This window comes from Gopherus flavomarginatus, chromosome 1 (genome assembly GCF_025201925.1).
Source record: "Gopherus flavomarginatus isolate rGopFla2 chromosome 1, rGopFla2.mat.asm, whole genome shotgun sequence".
In the NCBI taxonomy this organism is placed as follows: domain Eukaryota; kingdom Metazoa; phylum Chordata; order Testudines; family Testudinidae; genus Gopherus; species Gopherus flavomarginatus.
In genome coordinates, this window is record NC_066617.1 from 293,193,441 (window position 1) to 293,215,787 (window position 22,347).

The 22,347-nt window shown below is 44.6% G+C and overlaps 1 protein-coding gene across 2 annotated transcripts in view; it reads right to left on the bottom strand.

Annotated features, from left to right (window-relative positions):
- Positions 1–22,347, bottom strand: part of PIBF1 (progesterone immunomodulatory binding factor 1) — a 194,208-nt gene that overhangs the window by 134,568 nt on the left and 37,293 nt on the right. For both annotated transcript variants that reach the window (XM_050948385.1, XM_050948386.1), the window contains 2 exons: positions 18,248–18,373; positions 8,693–8,791 (listed from right to left, as the gene is read on the bottom strand). In XM_050948385.1, coding sequence (XP_050804342.1) covers positions 8,693–8,791; positions 18,248–18,373 — 225 coding nt within the window. The remainder of the gene's footprint in view (positions 1–8,692; positions 8,792–18,247; positions 18,374–22,347) is intronic.

Sequence of the window (22,347 nt, forward strand, 5' to 3'; positions counted from 1 at the left end):
ATTATGCACCATACAAATTATAGCTAGACCGTTAGTTGAAAACATTATAAAAATGTTTCCTATTTTGAACTAATGAAACACAGCACCGGTCCACAGACTACTCCTGAGTAAATTATGTGACAAAAAAATTTAAAATTCTGCAACTTTTATTTGTCAGTAAACAAATGTGGCTCCAGCATAGCAGTGGGGAGCACAGGCCAGTGGCTGCACTGAGATGGGAGGTCACCCTGAAGACCCCATCTCCATCAGTACAGGGACTCGGCAGTGAGGCTGCACCTGACCCTGACACAATGCAAGGGCTGGACCTGCCCCAGAAACACCCTGGGGCCCTGCCTCTCTGCACCAGGTGTAGGAGGGCAGGTTCCGCCCAGCAGGATCCAAGCGTGGAGTGGCTTACTGGGGGGGGGGGGGGGTGGAAATAGGTTTCTGTGTGGGTCATTGTGGGAGATCTGGATGCACAAGGGCTTGTTGGAGGTTCCAGGTGCAGGGGCTATGGGACTCTGCAGGCGATCCAGGTGAAGATGGTTGGGATTCAGCTGGGAGGGGTCTGGGTGTGGGGAGATGGGACTCGACAGGGGTTCTGGGATGGGGACTCTGGGGGGGGAGTGCCGGGGAAGTTGAGCTTGATGGGGTGGGGGTCCAGGTGCAGCTGGCTGGGGATCAGTGGGGTGAGGGTCTAGGTATGGGGGAATAATTGGACGAGTCCAGGTGTAGGAGGGTAGGGCTTTTCAGGGTGAGAGTTCAATGAGCCTGCTTAACAGAGGAGTCCCAGCTGCTGTTGAGGGGACGCCGAATGCCAGGCTTGTGATTCTCCTATCCCTTTTTCTTCTCTACCCCTGTCCCATCAATCCCACCTTTCCCTCCCCCTGCACTATTCCACCCCCTTCTTTCCCCACTGCCTCTTACCCCCACCCCATCACACTCCCTTCCCTCATTTCCCCCACCCCTCCTTACCCAGCCTCACTGCAGGCATTCACTGTTCTACAGAAAACAGGAAGACTCCCGCAAGCAGAAGGGGAGCATGATTAACACTAGGACGCAAGAGATGGCATTCAGCTGCAGAGTCAGCGGAGCCAAAACAGCCTCCTTCAGCTGGGCAGCTCTGCACTTGCAGAAATGAGGGAAGGCAGAGACACACAACCCTGTGTGCACCCCCATGCCTCACTTCTGTTTGGAGGGGAGCAATCCCCCCCAAAAACTGCACCTGTGGCCGTGTCCTCTCTTCCCACACACACCCCAGTGAGGCTTCTCTGCCATTTTCTGCAGGGAAGCACAGGAATTCTGCGGCGAGGAGGAGGAGGGGCATTTTCTGCAGGAGCACAGTCGCACAGAATCCCCCCAGGAGTAACAGAGAATCAGAGAGCTCAGAGTCTGATGAAAGAGATTCTTCACATGATATGAAGCTATCCTGTCAGTGTGAGTTGCACAACCTCACCACTAGAGAAGCACTTGTTTTGTTCGCTGGTTATTTTAATGCCCTCATAGGTGAGAGGCCTAATTTAGTTTTTTTTATCTATGACATTTTTGAAACAACAGTGAAAAAAATATTCGCACGGTCTACTCTTTGTGAGACAAGACAAAACAAGGGAAGATGAGAACATTACTCACCTCGCACAGTAATCAAGGTTCCTCAAGATATGCGTCCCTGTGGGGGCTCCACTTTAGGTGTCGGTGCGCGCCTGCGCTCCTAGCTGAAGATTTAAGGTAGTAGTGCCCGGTTGGGATGCACATGCACGGTCCCTGTCTCATGCTGTTTCAAGCAGTTAACTGGCTCTGTGTGACCAACCTCCTGTTACTTCTCTTCCACAGAGGCCACGTCCAGACTAGGAATTAAAATCGATTTTAGATACGCAACTTCAGCTACGTGAATAACGTAGCTGAAGTCGAATTTCTAAAATCGAGGTACTCACCAGTCTGGACGGCGCGGCATCGATGTCCGCGGCTCTCCGTGTCGATTCCGGAACTCCGTTCGGATTGATGGAGTTCCGGAATCGATGTAAGCGCGCTCGGGGATCGATACACCGCGTCCAGACTAGACGCGATATATCGATCCCCGAGCAATCGATTTTAACCCGCCGATGCCGCGGGTTAGTCTGGACGAGGGCAGAGTAAAGTAATAAAATTCCCATGCAGAGGGGAGGAGGGAGGGTAGTGGAGAACCCACAGGGACACACATGTTGAACCTCCTTTACTGCACAAAGTAAGTGATGTTCTCTTCTTCTTCAAGTGATGTCCCTGTGGGTGCTCCACTTTAGGTGACATCAGAGCAGTGCCCTCCAGTGGAATGGGGGAGGTTCAGAGGTGAAGTCATAGCAGATGAAAGTACAGTATGTTTGAACAGAGTATTGGAAGATGGACGCTGTTGCAAAGCGTAACGCTGGGCATGTGTGGCTGGAGAGGCCCAGGTTGTGGCCGGAGAGGCCCAGCTTGTGGCCTTACAGCTTTCCATGATAGGAACATTATTAAGAAATGCTATGGATACTAATAGGCACTATGGTAGAATGCGTGCAGATCCCTGTAGAGGATTGTCTTTCATGCTGAAGGTAACAGTTTTATGCAGTTTGATATCCATTGGATACACTTTCTTTGGAAATGGCATTACCTTTTGATTGTTCAGTGACTGAAATGAACAATTTTGAAGACTTGAGAAAAGATTTTGTTTTCTTAACATAGAAGGCTATAGCCCTGTAGACATCCAGGGAATGTAATCTGGACTCTTCTTTGTCCACATGCAGTTTAGGAAAAAATGTCAGCAAATGTATTGGTTGAGATGAAAGGATGATACAACTTTAGGTAGGAACTTGTGATGTGGTCTGAGGGATACTTTATCTTTGAAAAACACTGTGTAAGGTGGGTTCTGTGTAAGTTATCCCACCCTTCTGGCTGATGTAATGTCCACTAGGAATGAAACCTTCATGGAAAGATGGAACAAGGGGATTGCATCCCTGGGCTCAAAGAGAGGGCCAGTGAGGGGTGGAGGATTAAGTTGAGGTCCCATGGTGGGGTGGGATTCTGAACTTCTGAGTAGGAATTGGAGAGGCCCTTAAGAAAATGTTTAGTGAGTGGATGAGTAAAGGTAGAGAATCCGTCTACTTTATGATGGAATGCCATGATGGCCGATAGATGCAAACATATGGAACTCATGGAGATGCCCGTCTGTGTTCCAACAAGTAGTCTAGAATGAGAGGTAAAGGGGCTGAGAGAGGTGCAGTCTGTTTGTGTAGGCACCATGAGTAGAATCGCCTCCACTTATGTATGTATGTATGTATGTAAGTCAGGTAGTTGTCCTATGACTGTTTAATAAGATGTTTTGTACATCTGCAGAACATGTCATTTGAGAGTCTGAGAACCATGCAGTAACCAAGCTTTGAGATGGAGTCATTGAGGATCCAGATGGATGACGCAACCTGCATCCTGCGATAGCAACCGAGGTAAAAGTGGCAGTGTGTGTGGTGTGTAGACCGCCATGTGGAGAAGGTAAGGGTACCATGTTTGTTGTGGTTCGGGGCTAATAGGATCACACTAGATCTGTCTTGTCTGATCTTGTGAAGCACGTGGGGTAAAAAGGGGGGTGGAAGGAAAGGTGTATAGTAGGGAAGTGTTCCACTTGATGAGGAAGGCTCTGGAGCAGAATTGGAGGCATTTGGTATTTTGTGCAGTTGCAAAAAGATCTATCATTGGAAACTCCCACATCCGAAAAACATGTAGGATTACTGGTGTGTTCAGCTCCCACTTGTGGTCCTGATAAAACTTCCTGCTTAGGATATCTGCCATACCATTGTGCTTCATGCACCATTGCCAAACGTGCATGGCTTCCACACATAGGGAGTGTGATTGCGCTCCCCCTTGTCTGTTTATGTAGAACATACAAATTAGACTGTTCGTGAGAATCTGTACCATCTTGTCTCTGATTAGCAGTAGGAATGGGAACAAGTGTTCTGAACCACTCGCAGCTCTAGTAGGTTTATGTGACGATGGTACTCCGTCACGGAGCATCGACCTAAATGTGGTTGCAGATGTGCTCCCATCCTAGAAGGGAAGCATCTGTGGTGATGGTGACCAACAGTGGGTTCTCTAGGAAGGGCACCCCCCCACAGATGTTGTCCAGGTTGGTCCACCACAAAAAGAGAATCTTTAATTGCCTCTGGCATGGTGAGGCGCTTGTTTATACTGTGCTTGTGTGGGACATAATTTGTTCGGAGATAGGCTTGGAGGCACCGTATATGTAATTTGGTGTGTCAGACAATAAAGGTCACGGCAGCCATGTGGCGTAGAATTTGTAGGCAAGTTCTGGCAGACACTTGCAGGCTATTTTCTGCTGTGGAGATCAAATTGGTTAGAGTCAGAAATTGTTTTGTCGGTCGGGAAGCTGTTGCCTCGAGGGAGTTGAGGTCTGCTCCAATAAATTCCAGGTGTTGAACTGATGTTAGAGTGGATTTTTGCATGTTTATCTGAAGGCCTAACCTGGTAAACAGAGTTGTTGTGTGTTCAGTGGCCTTTATGACTGCCTGTCTTAATGGTGCTTTCAACAGACAGTTGTCCAGGTAGGGAAAAATCATGATTCTCTCTCTGCGCAGATAGGCAGCTACTATGGCTAGTACCCTTGAGAATACCCAAGGCACAGTAGAAAGGCCAAAGGATAGCACTTTGTATTGGAAACGATCACGTCCTATTGCAAATCGTAGGAATTTTCAATGTGAGGGATGGATGGATATATGAAAAATATGCATCCTGGAGGTCAAGGGCTGAGAATCAGTCCCCTCTTTCTAATGCTGGGATTATGGTGCTTAGTGTGACCATTTTGAACTGCTGTGTTTTCACAAATTTGTTGAGTCGTCATAGGCAGAGGATAGGCCTCCAACCTCCTGTTTTTTTCTGAGAGAGAAATTAGTGAGAATAGAACCCCTTCCTATTGTACTCAGATGGTACGGGTTCTACTGCTTCTACAGACTGGAGGTGGGTTACCTCTTCTCGCAGTAGACCAGTGATGAGCAACCTGCAGGCTGCATGCGGCCCATCACGGTAATCCGCTGGTGGGCCACGAGACAGTTTGTTTACATTGACCATCCACAGGCACGGCCTGCAGCTCCCAATGGCTGCGGTTCATCTTTCGCAGCCAATGGGAGCTGCGGGAAGCAGCACAGGCTGGCCACCACTGCAGTAGATACTCGTGAGAGGAGCCCCTGAAGAGAGATAGGGAAGGGGGATAGATAGGAGGTTTGGAGGTAAGGGGGATGGAGTAACCAGTTCTGATAATTTCCAATACCCATCTGTCTGTTGTAATACTGAGCCAGATCAGGTAAAATGGGGTCAGATGATCTCCAAATGTCTTTATAGTTGTAGATGGTTCCAGCATCGAAAGAGATGGGGTTCTCAGACCCTCGACCAAGGCTTCAAATTTGTTGTCTGGAAGTTGATGATTGAGAAATAGTATTCGAGGGACCAGATTGCTGTCTCCTCAAGGTTTTCCACTTCCAGCCCTGATATTCACAGTATCTACTATGTTGTGCATACGGAGGGGGTTGGAATCGTTTAGGGGTTTGATCACTGCCCTGTCGCCTTTTGATCTTAGGTGTGTGGATGCCCAGAGATCGTAATGTCACCCTTGAGTCCATAAGAGTGTGCAATGATTTGTCTGTTTTGTCCCACGAAAAGTTCGGATCCTTCGAATGGTAAGTCCTCCACAGTCAACAGTACTGGCTTTGGGAATCCAGATAGGTGAAGCCAGGAGGCTCGTCTCATAACAATTGTGGTTGCTATGGATCTCGCAGCTGAATCTGCTAAATAAAGGGCAGCTTGTAATGCTGTTCTGGTTATGAGTTGACCTTCTGTGATGAATGATTTGTATTGTTCTTGTTTGTCACTGGAATAAAGGCAGTAAATTCAGAGAGACTTGCACAGTTATTGTGGTCGTACTTTGCTAACAAGGCATCGTAATTGGCAATTCTCAGTCGTAAAGTCGCAGAATATGCTTTGCAACCGAAAAGGTCAAGGCATTTCCAGTCTTTGTCAGGAGTGTTTCTGTAGTATTGTTGCCTACCTGGTTCATTGCCAGCATCAATCACCAATGAGTTCGATGTTGGATGCAAAAAGAGGAATTCAGAGCCTTTTGCAGGAACATGGTATTTTTTAATCAGACCTCTTACAGGTAGGTGGAATCACTGCAGGGGTTTGCCAGAGCAACTTCACAGGATCTATAATCGCATCATTCATGAGAAGGGTGATTTTAGATGAGGTTGATGGGTGCAGTAGGTCAACTAGCTTGTGTCAGGATTCCTGGATCTCTTCCAGGGAGATGTCCAGTGAAGTGGCAACTCTCCCTAAACAATTTCAAGACCTCTACAAATCACGTGCAATGGTAGGTGGGGGCATAATAGTGTCGTCTGGTGAGGATGAGGAGAAGTAGACTTCCAGTGGATTGTCTTGATCAGAGAATTCCTCCTCCTTCTCCTGAGCCCCCTGTTCAGAGGTGCCTGGTCGGATCAATAAAGATGCTTGAAGCATGTCAGCTGTGGGAAGGCCGACAGGTATGCCCTGTTGTTGCTGTTGGTATCTAGCCCACGGATTCCAAAAAGGACACTATGGTTGGAAGGGCATAGTGGGCATCCAGGGTTGCCTGTACCAAGGTTGGTTCAGAAGGTTTGCCGGGTAGCCCATGTATGGAGGGGCATGCATGGTAGGAGCAGCCACAGGGAAGAAATGTGGTGGAGCACGCCCAGCATCCCCATCCTCACTGGAGAACTGCAGAGTGGACAGAAGCAGAGAACTGGGTTGGCTAAGTGCTGTGGGTATCGAAGTACCATCAGTGCCAAGGATGGGAGACTCCAGTACTGATGAAACAGAGATGTCTTTGTGGTGGAGGAATTGCTGCAACGTGCCCGGTATCAGTACCGTTGGTGTCGTAGGAAACGGGTCCGCATGTGGGAAACTGCTTGTCGGCACCTGTGTGTGACTGGTGTGCGTGATGGCCACACTATGTGGCAGCATTAGCACTGGAGTTATTGAGATGCTCAGTACCAATTGATTGTTCATGTCCAACGGTACCACGACATGGGGTTTCATTTTCCCCTTGGTGCTTACGACCGAGCTCAGCTGCTTGGGAACTTTCAGTTTCTTGGTACCGATGGTGCCAGAGGGACCCGCTGTTTCGGCCATTGACGTGGCCGGTGCGGTTGGTACTGGTAGTGTTTGCTTGTGAGCAGAGCTCCTCTTCTTGGCCAACTCCAAACTTGGGGACATGGTACCCCATATTTTTTGCTGCCTTTTTGGTGGGTTGATCAGGAGCCCGTGCCATGGACAAAGGGCCCTTACTAGAGGTTGCCAATGGCAATCTCTGGCTGAGTGCGTATCTAATGTTAGATGTCATGTGGAGAGATTCTTCCATGAGAAGTAGTTTCAGCTGGAGATCTCTTGCCTTTCTGGTGAGAGCTTTCAGATTGTGACAGTGCAAACATGTCTGTGGTATATGTGTCACTCAGCAAGAGAAACAGAAATCCTGCAGATAGTGTTTGAACCCTGGGGAACCAGGCATGCCTCTCAAAGAGTGTACTCTCCCCGTAAAAAAACAAAGGGCGGGGGAGGTACAATAACCACATAGAAACGGAAACCTACATGCCCTATGAGAAAAATGTAAATAACTTTTTATTTTTATTTTTTTTGGAAGAAGCAAAAGATGAGGATAAAATAGGAAGGCTAACTATTCTAACTGAAAACTAAAAACTAGAGAAAAGATACGGTCTTGCTAAGCTGCAAGGTGCTGCTAAATGTTCTGACTAGAGCCAAAGGCAGTAGAAAAGGAACGGGGCTGGGGAGGGAGTGTTGGTTGCATAGCACTGTTAACCACCTGAAGCGGTGCAAGATGGGGACCGCGCACGTGTGATCCAACTGGCCACTGATTTCTTAAATCTCCGGCTACAGGTGCAGGAGCACACCAACACCTAAAGTGGAGCACCCATAGGGACCATCACTCAAAGAACAGAAGAATCTTGAGACAATCTGGGTTGGTGCTCAAACATTCTGGAATTCCACTGGTTGCTCATGGGTGAAAATGCATTTTGTTAAAAACTAATCTTGTCCACTTAGAGAAATGATGAAAACACAGAACAGAAATATAAGGAACCTCTTCAGTCAGTGAGTCCAATTCCCTGCTATTACAGGAAATAATGGCATATAATCACATTCATATATTTATCAAGATCCATTTTAAAACTAGTAGGTTGTTTGCCCCCACTACTCCTATTGGAAGGCAGTTTGCAAGACTTAGTCCTTGGATAGTTAGAAACATCATTCTAATTTCCAGCCTAAAATTTATTCATGGCCAGTGTATACCCTTTGTTCTTGTTGCCAACATTATCCTTTAGCTTAAACAGCTTTTCTCCTTCCCTGTTGTTTTACCACCCTGCGGTATTTATAGAGAGCAATCATATCCCCTCTCAGCCTTCATTTTCTAGGCAACACAAGCCAAGTTCTTTTATTGTCTTGTAAGATAGGCTCTCCATGCCTCTGCCCATCTTAGTAGCCCTTCTCCGCACAGAGTCCAATTTGAATTCATCCTTCTTGAACGTGGTTGACCAGAATTATACACAGTATATTCCCTTTATGTCCAGACAAAAAGATTCTCAAATTTAATGATACACATACACTAGTATCTCTTTAGTTCCATTTGTGTGTATGCATTTTAAAATATACTTACTGTTCTAAGAGATGCTCATATTTTCCTAAAGCATCCTTTTCAGCCACAACTGCTCTTTCTTTTTCAGCCACAGCATTATCTCTTGCTTCTCTCAAATTTCTGAAGTAAAAAATACAATTATTCTGTCAGCAATATGATATATATGAACAAGAATTTTCATAATTAAACAACATTGATTTATATCTACATCTCTTTTTTAGTCATGATGGACTGGCTCACAAGAGCCATATGGCAGTGCTAACTTATTTTGTGAGTAGCTTCTGACACTGAATAGTCGACTCTTTTGTTTGTTACACAAGTCTTAATAATTGCAATAATTTTACCATCCCCAATTTCATATACATTTTACCAATTGTGACTTACTGGTCTCAAATAGTCTACATCATGGCCACTGATTATATATCTCCTTTTCTCAAAATGCATTTAATACTTCTTTGAAAAACAAACTCTTTCCTGCAATTATATTATTCCATCTAATCTTTTTTACTTTTATGCTGGTCAATTAAAAATAACCCCTTCAGCTGCTTTAGAAATTTTACAAAACTAATTTTCTGAGTTACAAATTTTAATAATTAAGACAACCCAACATACCTCGCTTTGGGGCCAACAGAACACAAAATTTGTCTGACATGCTCCAAGTTTTGTACAGGAAACAGACAGATTTTATTTAAGAAAATCCAGCCCTAAAAACTGAATTGAACACAGCACATCTCCTGTGGACTCCTGTGGACTTTTAAGACCTAGGAATATTACTTTGTACATATTGTAATGCCAATGTACTTTATATAATTCACATTTAGAACCTAATCCTATAAGGAGATGATTATCTGAATTCCAACTGCAGGATTAGATTTTCATTCATGTATAGAAATGACACACAACAATTATGTTAAAGAATGTTAAGATTGCAAAGTCAAGAATTCAAAGTTTGGAAAAGAATTAAGGTTGCCTGAGTCTCTGAGGTTGGGTGATATTATCCCAATTTTATATCTAGGGAACAGAAGCACAGAGAGATTAAGATAAAAAGTCTACATTAATTTTGGGTGCCCAATTTGAGTAGCCTAGGACCTGATTTTCAGAGCACGTAGCATTATACAGTACTTTGTATGTTCAAAGAACAACTCCCCATTGACTTCAGTTGCAACTATAGGTGTTCTGGCAATCAGAAGCAGGTATCTTAGACTGGGTAGCCATAAAATAAGGAACACAATTAGTGACCATCGGTGAAAAGTTTGGTTTATGTGACTTGACTAGCATCCCCACCCTAACCTGGACTCTTCTCCCCACTCTCAGACTCCTTGCCCAGCCAGTTCCATCCACCCCTGGGATTCTCATTCAATCTAGCTCAGAGTTTGTTTCTGTCCCTGCAGTAGTTTAGAATAGCCTCAGGAATGCGCTGAGCCTTACTTGTCCACCAGCCAGGAATCATCCTTCTTTCCCCCTTCCCATTCCAAGTTACCTCTTAGACCCCTTACACTTCTGTTCTGAAAGATAAGAGACCAAAATGGAAGAATGAGAACAAGGAGCTAGTATTGCATTATGTTAAGGCAGACCAAAAGATACCCAAAAGGATAGAATAAACCTCGAAGAGGAGCTCAAACACCAATCCTATGTCTAAAAAAGAGGACATTGTTAAGGTCCAAATTCCTTAGACTCAGAAGGACAAAATGACACACAAAGACTTTAGTGGCCCTCAGATGCATTGGGGCCAATTCTATGAACCCTTGGTTCTGAGGGCTGACTAACTCAGACAAGAGATGTAACACCGAAGCCTGAGACACTATAAATAGGGAAAGGTTTACTGCTGAGAAAGATAGAGAAGGAAGACAGAAAAAACCTAAGTAGTACTTGAAACAGCAGTGACACCACAGGCTTCCCTAGACATTGAGATAAGCATCTAGATTTGAATTGGCTGCCAGCTCTGGTAGAGCTTAGGACCAATGAACTCACTGTCACCAGCTTCCTTCTACATAGAGAATCTGCTCTGCACCAACACAGTTCCTGAGCTGTGCTTCTTGGATCTTTGAAGCCAAGTGGAATTGGAACTTCAACCCTTCTTAGCATAACATGCTAAAAAAAAAAAAAAAAAAAAAAAAAAAGATGTGGGAAAAAAAAGACCTTCCTACTATGTGATTTTGATGTTGGGGCAGTTAAAGACTAACTCAGTACTAATCTTGATGGAACTTTTGCTTTGGACTAGGCCAGAAGTTCCTTAAGTACTCCTCCCACACATAGAGTTTTAAGAAGCCCTTCCTCCCTTTCAAAGTAATGTAGACTTACTATCAGCAAGGACTGTTCCCCCCATACCTAATCGCCTGAGGCATAGCACATGGTCATCAGCATCTGACTATGTAGTGTCACATTATCCATACATCTTAAAGTTGGTTTTGCTGGCAACAGTCATGGTACTGATCAGGGTGAATAAAAATCAATGATTTAAAAAAATAAAAATAAAATGTTTTTCTTTTAAATTGGATTTTTTTTGATAAAAAGCTTTTTGAGGAAAAAAGCTATCCAAAGATAGTTTTAATTAAGATATATTATAGCTCAAAGAGATCTCATTATGGTATAGGAATTATACATTCTAATTCTATAGTATGGGACAACATTATTCATGTAATGGTTAAGAAAAGTTTTGCAAATGAGTTCCAATAGTTCATGGATTAAGGACCTAATTTTATGGGATTCCAGGGACTCCTGTATGGATTATTTAGGTTAATCTTTCTGTGCTCAGTCTAGAAGATACCATCAGAGATGCTTAGTTTTGCAGTTCTCAAACTGTGGATTTGTGTTTCCAGAGATAACAAGCTTGTTAACAACAACAACAACATTTTTAAATAAATAAATAATATATAGAGGTGAGAAAAAACAGATCTCAACCCTATTGTCCCTCTGCAAATTTGTGTACACAGAGTCAATCCCTCTAAAAGTGCAAAGTTTCAAAAAGTTCAGTGAATAGAAGATTGTTGGGGGTGGAATAGATCTGGATAAGGAAAAGAAGTCTGGCGATAAATATGAGAACGGAGGGACAGGCAGTGGAAACAAAAGTGAAACTGTTTGAGCAGCATATTCCAGAAGTCTTGAGGTCTTTCTGAGTGTAGCCTTCATTGATTTGAGATCTACCATATCATTCTCTCACTAGAAGGGCAAACCTATAATGGCAGCAGGCTGTAAAAGAGAGCCAGTTTGGGAATAAGAACTATTCAAGAAATATAGGTTTTCTGATGACGTTTTAAAGGAAGTCACACCAGTGAACGGGTGGAAGTCACTTAATCACTTGGATTCAGCGATTGTTGAAGTAATCTCACTTTTAACCGCAGTAGCTTCTTCTGCCAGTGCAGAAAGATTATTTTCTTCCTTTGGACTAATTCATTCAAAAGTGAGAAATCGTTTGGGACTCGAAAAAGCAGGAAAGCTTATTTTTCTTTTCCAGTTTAGGAACAAACAGGAAAATAAAGGTGACAGAGTTAGCTGCAGAAGCCAATATTTTAAGTTTCTCATGTTGACCTGGCTGACATAGTTGATTTAATTTTTTTAAAAATATTTCTTTTAACTATTTTAGTTAAAAACAATTTTAACAAAAACAAATCTGATTTTTAAAAACGTGAACATTTAACTAAATTCATATGCTTGTTTTGCTAAACTATTATATGTTTGCTGTTGAAGAAAAAAAACTAGAATACATAACATCGTTGTTTTAATTACATAAAACAATTTAAAATATCTGTTCGGTGATGTGCTCCAACTAATACAGCATGGCAAGAAAATCCTCCAAATATTAATGATTAACCTGTTGAACTGGAGATAGTAAGTAAGTAAGTCACTTAAAAAATGTATAGTGTGTACCTTCTAAAAATGAAACTTACATCTATCTCTGATTTGTGAAGAATATGTATTAATGTTATAACTACCAACAAGAATGCACTTTTATGTAGAAATCCATGATTAAATCAATCTGATTTAAATCAAATCCACCCTGGTACTGATATGAAACAAAATTAATGAGTTTATACCTCATACCTGTCTACAACAGAACAACAAGAGTCAAAGAATGCAGGGAACAATAATATAGCAGGACAAAGTCTAAGAAGAAGCTGTGAAAGTACAAATTAACAATACTCTAATACCTATATCCTCCCACCCCCAAAATAGACCCCCCTCGAAACTGAAACCCGACCTCTGCGGGCCCAGAGTCAACGGCACCACCTAAGGCATGGAAGAGGTGGAGTGGTCCCTCATGTTGCGCTCCACTAGCAGGTTCATGCTCAGTCATATGAGCAGGCAATGGCCCTCTGTACTTCTTCCTGTGCTTTTTGTGAGGCACCAGCAACTGCGAGAGGTGCCGGGTCTCTGCACATGAGGAAGCCTTCAGTGCTGGGGAGTGATGATGCCGAGGATCTCTGAGTCCTTCCCCTGTGCCAGGACCTCCCTGATTGAAGTCAGTGCGCTATACACTGATGCTGAAGTACCCAGTGCTGGATCCGTGGGAATCGACTCCGACTGTAGCTGCAGGCCTGCTTTGATGAGTAGAAGTTTCAGCCTGTGATCCCTTTCCTTCTCGGTCCTGGGTGGAATCCTCTGCAAATTTTGCACTTGTCAGTCTGGCGAGATTCCCCTAGGCACTTCAAGCAGGATGTGTGTGGGTCAACTTTGGCATCAGCTTTTGGCAGATCCCACACTGCTCAAAACCCCTGGGACTGAGGTATGCCCTGCCCCGGGAAAGGAAAGGAAACAGGGAAGAGAACCCAGGCAAACAAGGGGATTCAAAAACTACACTACACTAAGAACTATTAACTATTTAAACTATTCACAGGTAAAAATTAAGAGTCCACTAGGGGATTGTTCAAGAACAAGAGAAAGAGGAGAATACTCCAACGACCATCACTGGGGGTAAAGAGGAACTGGAGAGGCAGCAGGTCAGCAGGGCCCTATAAGCAGCGCCATGAAGGCGCGACTCCAGGGGGCACCTGAGCTGACCCCACAGGTACCACCAGGGGAAAAACCTTCCAGTAACTTTGCATGCAGCACACACACACCTACTTGGAATCAACATGAGCAAGCACTCAAAGAAGCATGTTTCTGTTTATCAGGAGAGATGAACAAAGTATCAATCTGATCCTCAAAGGACATTCCATTAGTATTTTCCTTCAAAGTGATTGCTCCATTTTTTCTGAAGGAATCACCTCTTAGTTGTCACGCATGTGCCACTATTCTTGAGGAGGCAATGGTGTCAGCAGTGCCAGTCATCTCTGCACGAGTGGCTCTGGAGGGCAGCAGTGCCTGACATGAGGCCAGTCCTGGGAAAGCTCTCAGTGCTCTGGTGGAGGTGTCTCTTGTACCATGAGGTGCAACAGTTTTAGTGTATTTAATGGATCCAAAACTACTGACATGTTTGTTTTGGCAGCAACGTCTTCACTGACTCCTGAACATAGGACATAAGAGTTGAAGGTGTTCCTACATAAGGGGTTTCCAGGCAGGTGGAGACTTTGGCAAAGGAAGCCCGCTAGGTTCTCTGCAGTAAACCACAAGAGTTATGTTGTTGGTTCTGAGGGGATCCCATGCACCTCAGACATGTTCTGGATTGGTATCAGTGACAAATACTGCTACACAGAGTCAAGCTGCAGTCATAGCCAAAACCACAGATGGCAGTCCTCCAATCATAAGGGGAATTACACAGTCTGAGATATGCACACCAGTGAGGTGTCAAAATCATTTGTCACCAGAATGTTATATTGACAAGAGGTGGATGCCAAGGACTTCACTGACATGGGTAAGGAGTTCAAGAGGCGATATGTCAGTGGAGTAGGAGAATAAAGGCTCCTCTTTTTTCTCCCTGGGCTCCTCTTGTAAAGCAGAATGCTTTCTTTTCTCCTTCCTCTTCCCTGGAACAAGTTTACAAGGAGATCTGGAAACAGTGTCAATTGTAATAGCACAAGGGTAATTTTCAGTGCTGACAACAATGCCATCTAGACTGTGGTGCCAGAGCCCTCTATTTTGATGAAGCCTGTGGTGCTGAATGGCAGAACAATCCCAGTAGATGTCTGTCTCAGGCTAATTGATTTCAGGCTGGTTTCAAGGCTGAGGTGGCAGTGTTCATTCCTCAGGTCTCTTTAAAAAAGTTGTCAGCACAGAGGCAGATCTCAAAATTCCTGAAGGTGCATGTAAAGGAGTGGGACCAGGGCTCGACCCTCCCGGAGGGGCGGAAGGGCGCCACACCAGCTCACTACACGCGGTCGGGCCAGGCAGGTCCTGGAGCAACAAACACAAAGGTCCAAAGTCTTGGCCCTGGGTTCGGGGTCAAGCTACAATACTGAGTCAAGGGGGGAGCTCAGGCCCCTTGCTTCTGGGCCAAGCAACAATGCAAAGTCAATGGGGAGCTCAGGCCCTTTGCCTCAGGGCTGAGCAACAATACAGAGTCAATTGGGGGCTCAGGCCCTTTGCCTCAGGGCTGAGCGACAATACAGAGTCAACTGGGAGCTCAGGCCCTTTGCTTCAGGGCTGAGCACCAATACAGAGTCAATGGGGGCCCCGCCCTAAGGCCGGGCGGGGCACCAATGCAGAGTCACTAGGCTCAGACCCTTTTGATTCAGGGCGGAGCAAACAAACAATCTAGAAGCCCAGGCCCTTGGGCAGGGCGGGGCAACCAGCAGTTCAGGTGTATAAAGCCCAGGCCTGGGCTCAGGGCGGGGCAACAAGCAGTTTAGGGCTCAGGCCCTTCAGCAGGGGCCGAGCAAACAAATAGTCTTAATGGTCTCCTCAGGCCAGGGAGAGGGGGAGTCTGCCACCCTTGGGAGGGTGGCAGGGGGAACGCAGGCCCTCTCACTCCACTGCGTTCCAACCCGGGCACCTAGTAGCAGCTATCACCGCTGACGGTCAGTGGAGATCCTGACCGAAACACTGACATAGGCTCAGGTACGTCTGCAGCCTGACTGGGGTCGGCTGCCCCCGGGCTACTTCTAATTTTCCCCTCCGGGCCTACCTGGTCCGTGGCGTCAGCCCCCGGGAAGTCCAACAGCATGGGCTCCTTGCGGCCAGGGCTGAGTGGTAGGTCCGGCACTCCTCCGGGAAATCCGGCCAGGCTTGCTCCGGGGGTTCCTCGGGGTAACAGCAGGGACGGGAAGGTTCCGGCAGCTCTTCCGAGTAGTGGGCACGGGGAAGCTCCGGTGGCTCCTCCCAGTAATGGGCGCGGGGAAAATCCGGCCAGTCAGGGTGACTGCCCTGGGTCCCAGCAGCTCCCCAATCACAAGCTCTCTGCGGCAGGTCTGCTCCCGGCGGTGGCTGGGCTCCAACTGAGCTCTGACAGCCGGCTTTTGTGCTTCTGGGTCACCACCTGACCCTCTGACGGGTGGGCTCACCGCTCCTTAGCCCCGCCCACTCAGGCATCTGGTGGGGCACGCCCTCTCCTGGGCAGGAGCGGAGCCACACCGACTCACTACAGTGCATTAGGACAATCTGGTTGAAGGCTTAGAGAAGTCAAGTGCCCCTGCAGTCTTAACTGTTTGTCCTTTGTCGTTCAAGGAGTGAAGATATGACAAATTGTGCACTGAGTTAGGTGAGCTTCTCCCAGGCACACTACACAAGCCTCTGCCGGTGTGCAGGTCTCAGTAAAGATAGCTAAACAGGTCACAAACCTTTTGAACCCTCTGTGGTGTTCGGGACCCAACACAGCCTTGGCAATAACCCAAGGCAAGTGCCCCCAGCTACTTTAACCGTACTAGAACTACAGTAACATTAAGAAGAGGACAGGCTAACTAGCTAGTGGACACAAGAAAAAAGTTCCAGTTAGCTCTCTGTGATAATGATGAAGGAATAGAGGTGGCAGTGAGAGAGTACTTTTTTGTGTAAACTGGACTTATGTTGTCATCCTAGCATGAGAGTACTCCTGCATCTTCCTGCTCCCCCAGCAGCAAACATTGGGCTTTTTTAATATAGTTCCACAGTTCAATGCTAAAGGCTGTAGAATTCCCATAAGTGAGAATGCACAGTAACCATCAAAGGATTTTTATAATGTGGGCAAAACAATATTTTTTTTCTAATCTTGTTTTTGGAAACAAAAACAAAAATTCAATCTGAAGACCACACCAAATGGTTCAAGCATGGCAACGTGATAAATACCTGAAAATGGTCCTCATAATGGCAAGTGTCTATTTTAACTGCAAGTGTCACCACCTGCACTGCCTAGAACAACTTCTTCTGAGTTTGTATCCAGTTAGAAAGTGAGATGGTTGGATCCAAACACAGGCTGTGTGTACACACGGTTAAAACTATTTTGCCCAAACCACTGCCTAGGCTGGCACAGGGCTGTCTTCTAGCAACTGATTTAGTACATTATTTCTGAAGTGTAAATGGTACCCTCCTAAAGAACCAATCACAGGGGGAGACCTATAAGAGACTACCAATTAATAATGGCTAGGTAGTGGACCAGTAATAGCTGTTGATGTTTATTTAAAATAAAAATATAACATACATAAACATTTTTTATTATACATTTGTTTGCACTGATAAAAACAACAACAGTGTGATATATGTAAAAATACGGTGGTCGCTTTGTTGTAACTGTGTCAGTGTCAGAAACTGATTACAAATAATTTGTACTAGTAATGGGCAGATTCTTAGCTTGTACCTGCAAATACACTTACCAGTCCTCCTGATCACAGATTATAGTCACATAAGACTGGATAGGTTTGTGCAATAATTACTATTACTATGACCTCTTACTATTGGCTGATCACTTTGGCAGAGAGAAACAGTGCCAAAAAACCTAGTGTCATAGGTCCCAACCTTTAAATGCCTAAAGACTTAGATAGGTGCTTGACATTATGCACATAAGGAGTTCCACTGAATTCAAATGGGACTACCAACATGCAAGCTATGTCAAGCAGGAATATCAGCCTTTGCAAGATTGGGGTCACAGTATGTTCTGGTGAAAACATAATAGTATAATGAATTGGAGATCTACACTTCTCTTAGATCATAAGTTTTAAACCATATCAAACTTGCTTTCTTTAAAAAAAAAAAAAAAAAAAAAAAGTCCATGACTCATTTCCCACCTTCCTCATTCCTCTCAGTTCAGTCCCTCCTACTCTCAGATACCCAGGCTTGCTTCCACAACAGCTACAAAGCATCATATATAAAAAGACTACCTGACACATATGTACTTTATATATATTAATTTAACTATAATATAAATGACAGCAGCACAAAACACAAACCACTAATGCTAAAGTAGAAGCAAACTTTTGCTTTTGCTAACAATTGACTCTTTTTCATACTAACAATTGTCAGCAGTTATTTTAAGAGAAAGTAAAAAATAAAACTGCACTTTTATTGTAAGGATGTAATTTCATATGAAAAACTTTCTTGTAATGTCTAAGTTTATTCAATAATGGCTTAACATTAAGTCCAATTTTCTGCACTGTGACCATTCCCCCCATAAAAGTGACAACATGACTCACAAATAACAAGAACGCAAACACAAATATGACATGATAATGTATACCTTAATTACGTTATGCCTGAAGTGTTTGTTTGTTTTTTTAAATAATGTTTTCCTACCTGTTTTCACGCTCATACATCTCCTTTGAGGTGCTTCGAAGCTGTTCAATTTCTTGATTTGTTTTCAATCTAATTTGCTCCAATTCATCACGCAATTTGTTTTCATATTCTGTTTTATAATGGTCTCTGAAAATTAAACAAATCATCATAATTTACAGGAATTTAATAGACAAATAGTTGCACCTTCTGGATCACATTATTATTTGCTTTGCCATAAATCTCCAAGGAGCTCTTACTCTGTATCAGTACAACTGTGGGTTTCTTTCTTTAAAATGTGTGATCTATGCAACTTACTTAAGAGTAGCATCTGCTCCTTTCTTGACAGAAGTACTGGCCTCAGTTATTAGTGACTCACTTAAAACGAATTGTTAGTAATGTGTGTTCTTCAGTAGCTCATTGGTTTAAAAAGTCAGGTATCACATAGGTGGGGTCTGCTGCAATAACTGAGCCTACAGATTTATCCCACTTTGGAGCCTAACTGTGGAAAAGTGGATAAAAGTTTATAAAGTGCAACAAGAAACAGTTACTAACTTGTCCTGTAACTGTTGTTCTTTGAGATGTGTTGCACGTATCCATTCCATTTCAGGTGTGCTAAGTGCACTGTTGTTGGAGGTTTTTTCCTCAGTGGTACCCATTGGGGCAGTGCATCTGCCCTCTGCTGCCTCACACAGCTGCATGGTGGTACAAAGGGCAGAGCCACCCCTAGCCTTCCTCAGTTTCTTCTTACCAGATACACTTTGACAGAGACAGAGGAAGGAGATGGGGGTTTTATAGAATGGACACGTGTAACACATCTCAAAGAACAACAGTTACTGAACAGATTAGTAACCATTTCCTCTTCTTCAAGTGGCTGCACATGTTCATTCCACACAAGCAATTTGATTTGGAGGTGGATAAAGACTGAAGGACCACACATCCAAATACAGTGTTATTTCTAGATTGTTGAGAAATGGCATGAGACACAAAGCTATGGACTGAAGACCAAGTTGCCACTTTGCAAATCTCCAGAATAGGCACTTGAGACAGAAAGGCTGCAGAGGCTGCCTGAGATGTGGCTGAATGTGCAAGCACTCTATTTGGCAGCATCACAGCCACTATATCATAGCATAAATAAATACAAGATGAGATCCAGCAATAAGATCTTATGAGAAAAGACTCAAAGACTCTTTATTCTGTCTGCAATTGCCAGGAAAAGCTGTGACAAAGACCTAAACAGTTAGTTGTGTCCAGGTAAAAAGCTCAAGCCATTTTAACATTCAATGTGTGTAGTTTTTCCTCATCCCTATGATTATGAGTCTTAGAAAAGAAAGTTGATAAATAAAGCCTGATCAATGTGAAAATAAGACACCATCTTGGTAAGGTACTTCGGGTGGGCTTAGGTAAGCCTTGTCTTTGTAGAATACCATATATAGTGGTCTTGAAACTAGAGCTCATACCTCATTCACTCTTCTGGCCGAGGTGACTGCAACTAACAGACTACCTTCATGGAAAGATGGAGTAACAAAGAGGCAGCCAGCAGCTCAAATGGATGACTCGTTAGCTTTGCTAACACCAGGTTTAAATCCCAATGGGGAATTGGAACTGCTACTTGCAGATGTAACTGATTTAAACCTTTAGAAATCTGATCATCACAGGGTTGGAAAAAAGGGAACAGTTTTCAACTGGCAGGTGGAAAGCTGAGTTAGTTGTCAGGTGGATCTTGACAGAACTAATAGCAAGGTCCTGTTGCTTTAGATAGATCAAATAGTCTAACACAGGGTGGATTGCACCCTAGCCCAGATAAATGGTTTTCTGCTGGGACCAGATGTAGAACCTCTGACATTTCACCAGGGAAGTATACCCAATAAAAGGTTTTCTACTAATTAAAAGCATCTCTTGAACCTCATTTGAACAAATTTCCTCCTGAGAAGTTAGACACAGAATATTCAGGCTGTCAGAGGGAGGACCCGCCATTTGGGGTGGAGGAGACGACCATGATTCTTAGAGATCAGGTCTGGTTCCAACGATAGTGTCTACAGAGCTCAGTTCAAAAGGTTCAGCAGAATGTAAAACGAATGCTGTCAAGGCCAGACTGGAGCTATGAGTATGACTCAATCATGGTCTTCCTTGATTTTCACTAATGCTAATGGAAGAAGTGGAACTGGAGGAAATGCATACAGGCACTTGTCTTCCCATGGCAACAGGAGAAACCCTGAGCTATGACCTGCCCGAGAGCAAAACTGATGACACTTCCTGTTGACTTTTGTTGTATTTGGGGAATCTCCCACTGTTAGAAAATAAATCTGGCCACATCTGGGTAGAGACAACACTTGTGGTGACTGGAGAAAGATCAACTTGATGGGTCTGCCAGTTTGTTCTGAACACTTGGAAGGTGAGAGGCTTTGAAACAGATTGAGTTGGCAATGCAAAAATCCCAGAGCCTCATCGCCTTTTGGCAGAGCAGGCGATCAAGCCTCTCCTTGTCAGTTCAAATAGAACTGGTTGCTATATTATCTGAAACTATGAGTAGATTTCATCACTGGATCTGAGGCTGGAAGACCTGACAAGCTCATTTGATGGTCCACAATTCTTTCATGATTGTATGCAAAATTATATCCTGGGCGGACCATAAGACTTGTGTTTTGCAGGACTCCAGGAGAGCTCTCCAATCAAGGGTAGAAGTGTCCATAACTAGGGTAAAAGTTGGCTGAGGAGGAGCAAATGGAACCGCCACACACATATGTTTAAAGATCCTGTCCATCAGTGCAGAGAGACTAGTGCATGCAAACCACCATGCGTATAGGATGATGAATTAGCAAGTACATTGAAGCTGTCCAAGCATGCAGCTTCCTGCAACAGAGCTTGGCATGTTCAATTATGTAAGTGCAAGAGACCATATGCCTCAGACGCTTGAAGCAATTTTGTATTGTCATGGTAGGATGGGCCTTCAGGTTTAAAAAGCTTTTCCCAGATGATACTGGCATTGAAAGTGGGAATTGAAGACCCTGGCTTCCACAGAGTCCAGACTGTTCCTATAAACTCTATCTTTTGTACATGAGACAGGATTGACTTTTCTGCATCAATGAGTAACCCTAGGGCATCAAAGGTGGACTGCATGACAGTCATGCTGGACAGCACCTGAGCCTCAGACCAGCCAGTCAACAAGGTAGGGAAACCTCTGATTTTCTGAGGATGGCTGCCACCATTGCCATATGTGTTGTGAATACACATGGGGCTGCTGACAGGCCAAATGATAAGACTCCAGACTGTAGGGACATTGACTGTTCCAAGCCCAAGAAATTCCTCAGGTTTGTGATGTATTGCCATATGAAAATACCCATTCTTTAAATTGAGGGCAGCGTAGTGTTAGACCCCCAAGTTGGGGCCCCAGGGCCAGACAACGGGTGCTCCGGCCTCCACCCCCCCAACGGATTTTTCCCCCAGCCCCCAGAACTGCCACTGGTCACGTAGCTGCTCAGAAAGCAGAACTTGTAACAGGAAAAAGCAACCTTGTGGTCGGCCGGCCAGGAGGGACGAAGTTCCCCCACGACGGTTGCTTCCTGGGTAGGGATGCTGGGGCCCGATTGCCTCCCTTGTATGGGCATGAGCCGCTCGCGACCCCGCAATTGGCTTATCATAAAGTATGACGAAAAATTCGCTATATATTGCCGGCCCCCTCCCGGGGACGGGCGGAGAGAACTCGAATTCCCGTCGAACCGTACCCAGGCCTGATCAACCTGAAGATCTCTCTCGGCTCACGAGTTTCCTGAAGCCTAACCGCTTGCCGGCCGTAATGAAACTTTTGTGGTTTGTATGTGTAAGTAGAATTAGCTGTTAAGTATAACTGTGCTAATAGATAAGAGGCAAAGACTGATTCCAGCCGCCCCAAGGCTCCTGCTAGGGGAAACCCGTTGACCAGGAAACCTTGAAAGCAAGGGGGACCAGTCGAGCCTCACAATTTGTGTTTAGTGAGACTAGTTGCTGCATTTATGGTTACTAATAGCACCAATATCACTGTTACTAACCCCTGGAACAACCTGCATAATTACTGGGACTTAGAAAAGTACCAGGGCCAGCTTCTATTTGTAGTTGCAGTATTTGTATTATTTGTTCTGGTATTA